General features: G+C 38.9%; 1 protein-coding gene across 1 annotated transcript; it reads right to left on the bottom strand.

Moving 5' to 3' along the window:
• Window positions 1–748: 748 nt before the first annotated feature.
• Window positions 749–2,952, bottom strand: LOC131003730 (uncharacterized). The gene is made up of 6 exons (XM_057930271.1): window positions 2,660–2,952; window positions 2,240–2,413; window positions 1,923–2,015; window positions 1,656–1,820; window positions 1,337–1,513; window positions 749–1,116 (listed from the first exon to the last, which is right to left on the bottom strand). The coding sequence occupies exons 1-6, from the start codon at window positions 2,807–2,809 to the stop codon at window positions 838–840; spliced, it is 1,038 nt and encodes a 345-aa protein (XP_057786254.1). The 5' UTR covers window positions 2,810–2,952; the 3' UTR covers window positions 749–837.
• Window positions 2,953–3,379: the final 427 nt, after the last annotated feature.

The raw sequence follows: 3,379 nt of genomic DNA, 5'->3' as shown, positions 1-3,379 counted from the left end.
GGGACACTTAATAAAAAACTGAGGAAGTAGAAGATAATTATATCTAGATTTAGGCCAAATTAGACGTTTGCGAGCAGTTGCGCTTGGGACGCCCTTTCTTGCATGGACTCCATCGTCTCGCAACGCACTCTTCATCCTCCTCACCACCATCATCCTCGTATCAAATAACCACTTTTGTATGATTTTATTTTAAGTGACTGGGGATTCATGCATATTTGTTCCTTTAGGGTGCGTTCTCTTTGGTTGTAAATTTATCATGGGAAAATGAAGGATAAACAAAATTTCATCCTTTAAATCCTTATTTTCTTTTCTCACATTTCCTATTTGACCCTTACTCATTCCTCATTTACACTACAAATGAGGGATAATATTATCACACCATTTTTGGAGGGATAATATTATCCCTCTTTTGTAGTGTAAATGAGGAATGAGTAAGGGTCAAGTAGGAAATGTGGGAAAAGAAATGAAGGATTTAAAGGGAAATTTTGTTTATCCTTCATTTTCCCGTGATAAATTTACAACCAAAGAGAACGCACCCTTAACTAATTAATTATATGATTAATACATTAACAAAAAGTTATCTAACAAGAGTAACCTTAATAGTTGCTGGATCGCATTTAATTCCTTGTTGAGCAAACGAAAGCTAATTAATCAGCCGAGTTTGATGACAGAAGTAACAAGTAAGTAATTAATGATGAACTTAAGCTGCATGTATATGAATATGATCACCTTTGGATATGCAAATTGATGATGAAGAAAGAATGTTTTGAATGAGATGAGAGTGTCTCCATTAATCAATGAAAAACAGAAATGGCAAATGAATTAAAGCAATGAAATTTATTCAAATCGGAGTTGGGCGGTGGCGGAAGCGCTTCTGAAGAGAGAGATAGCGTATTCAGGTGGAGAGGTGGGGGAGTCCGGCATCGAAGCAGAGTAGAAGATGGGATGAACTTCTGCAACCTCATCGCTACCCTCATCCACGTAGATCACATCCTGCGTCGTCAGTTGGTGGTATTCCACGATCTCTCTCAACACCCGATTCTCCCGCGCGTACACCGAGTTCTCGTGAGCCAAACGGGCCTTCTCCGCCAGAAGCGTCTCCAGCTGATTCCGAATCTGTGTGTTTTAATTACATTAGATTACAATTAATAATCAATTACTCCCTCCGTCTCGTCTCATTGATAATGACTCACTTTCCTTTTTAGTCTGTCCCTATTTCATAAAAGTAAATCACCTCCTCTCACAGTGAGTAACCATGCTCAAAAGAAATGAGTCATCATCAATGGGACGGAGGGAGTAATAAATAAAGAAATACGCAGGTAGGCAGGTATGGAACCATGTCGTCGTCGTGGTGAGCAGGACTAGCGCCGCACTTATTGTCACGAACGTCTCTGAGGATCTTGTTCTCTTCTTCTAACTGAGAGCACCGCTGCTTTGCAAAGGCCAGGTCGGCTTTAATTGTTTTCAGCTCTCGCAGCAGTAGCTTTGCTTTAGCAGCTGTCGCCATGGCCACCTATAATAGTGATAGTGATAGTAATGAAACCCAGCTGCAGCCTAATTAAAACCAAGCTACCTAGGGCTAGCTTACTCCATCAAGATCATACAAATTAAATGAAATGCAGGATTGAAAACATTCCACACAGTGGCAACCTTACGTCGCGAGATGCCTTGAGCTGATCTTCTTGGGTGGTAGGATTCTTAGGTGGAACTGCTGTTGATTTCCCGTGTTCTCCACTCACCTCGTGTCCTTGATTGCTTCCTTTTCTAACTATCTGTATTTTGCGAGTTTCATGCTTCTTCTCCGCACCTGTAACTCCTTCCTATCCCGCCCCGGATTCAAACAACACACACATCATATATATTAATCAATTAATTAATAAGGATCGATATATATATGATGATGATGACGAGATGTATATTACCTCCAAGGTTTTGCCCCGCATGGAAGAAGCAAGCGTGGCGGGAGTAGAAGTAGGAGTAGCAATAGGAGTGTCTAGTTTCTTAGAATGTTGAATCTGGCATAATAATACAAGGTATTGATTCATGAATGGAATTAATATATTATGCTATTGACAAACTTTGTTATGGAGTTAGTTAGAGCTAGAGTTCCCTTATGCTTAGTTTCCTAGCTACTCACCCTTGTAAAGCAATTAGTTTTGATGATAATGAAATCAGAAAATATCGATCTCAAACCTCAACTTAGTGGTATGTTAATAATAAGTATAGGAATGAATTAGACCTGATTATGAGCCTTGGGTGAGTCTAGTCTCTTATGGGAATGAAGAAGATCAGGGTGTGAGTTAATGTTATCATCCTCGAGAATGGCCTTAGCTTTTCTAGCAAGAACTCCCCAAAAACTCGTCCCTGTTTCGTTCGAGCTTCGCATTGCCGTGTAGTCATACGTAGGACCTCCCTGCATGTTCATCATCATACATATATCTGCTAATTAATCAACTCAAAATATTTCAATCAAATTATTTTACATCGTCCCTTATAACACACATCATATATATTCATGTACGTGCACCATATATATTCGTATATAAAAATAAAAATAAAAACAATCAAGGAGAAATCGCATGCATGTGTTCGATCATAAATTACAAATGAAAAAGATGGTATATACATATATATATATATATATGGGAAGAAAATTAACCGTGGAGTGACGGTGCGCGGTGGAGGCGGCGATGGCCTGAGCGGCGAGAGAGGAGGTGGCGGCCCATTCTCCTTCATCGGGTGGGGGTTTCTTTTCCTCCTTGAAGGTGGATGATCTTGACATCCCACCTTGTCTCCTCCGGTACGCCATTATATATTAATTAATTAATTATCCCTTAATTTCCTGTGCGTAATTAAGGGATGTGTTCTTACGATTTGATGATGGAAGGAAGAAGAAGAAGAAGAAGGGTCATCAACAATTCAAAGAAAACCGGAAAATGGACGTCCAAATCTTAACGACTTTTCCTCTTTACATTTATATATCATCAAAATCGACACTAACTCGTTTTCCACTATCATTTACTTTACTTACTTAGTGTGCAATTTTAACCCCACAATTAATTTTTGTTTCATATTTTTAGTTTATTGTAATTATACATGTAACTTTGATACTGTCAAAAAATATACTCCCTCCTTCCCATTAAAGTTGGCCACATTTCCATTTTCGTTGTCCCACTAAAGTTGACCACTTTCTAAAATAGGAAAGATTTAATTTAATTAAACCCATTAAACTAAATTTAATTAATTAAGATTCTAAGTTAATTAAATATCTCATCTCTTTCTCTCTCTATAATATCGTGTCTCTCTCCCTCTCTCTGTATTCGCCCAAAAGACACCCATGGCCGCCTTCTCTCTTCTTCTCCAGCGGCACGCCGCCCCC

Source organism: Salvia miltiorrhiza, unplaced genomic scaffold, assembly GCF_028751815.1.
Source record: "Salvia miltiorrhiza cultivar Shanhuang (shh) unplaced genomic scaffold, IMPLAD_Smil_shh original_scaffold_265, whole genome shotgun sequence".
Taxonomy (NCBI): Eukaryota; Viridiplantae; Streptophyta; class Magnoliopsida; order Lamiales; family Lamiaceae; genus Salvia; species Salvia miltiorrhiza.
This window is presented reverse-complemented; position numbering and strand designations above follow the sequence as displayed.

Coding starts and splice junctions, on each gene's coding strand:
- LOC131003730 (XM_057930271.1), bottom strand. CDS start 2,809: ATGGCGTACCGGAGGAGACAAGGTGGGATGTCAAGATCATCCACCTTC. Junction 1,514..1,655: donor AGCTCAAGGCATCTCGCGAC/GTAAGGTTGCCA, acceptor TCACTATTATAG/GTGGCCATGGCGACAGCTGC. Junction 1,117..1,336: donor CTCACCACGACGACGACATG/GTTCCATACCTG, acceptor TAAAACACACAG/ATTCGGAATCAGCTGGAGAC.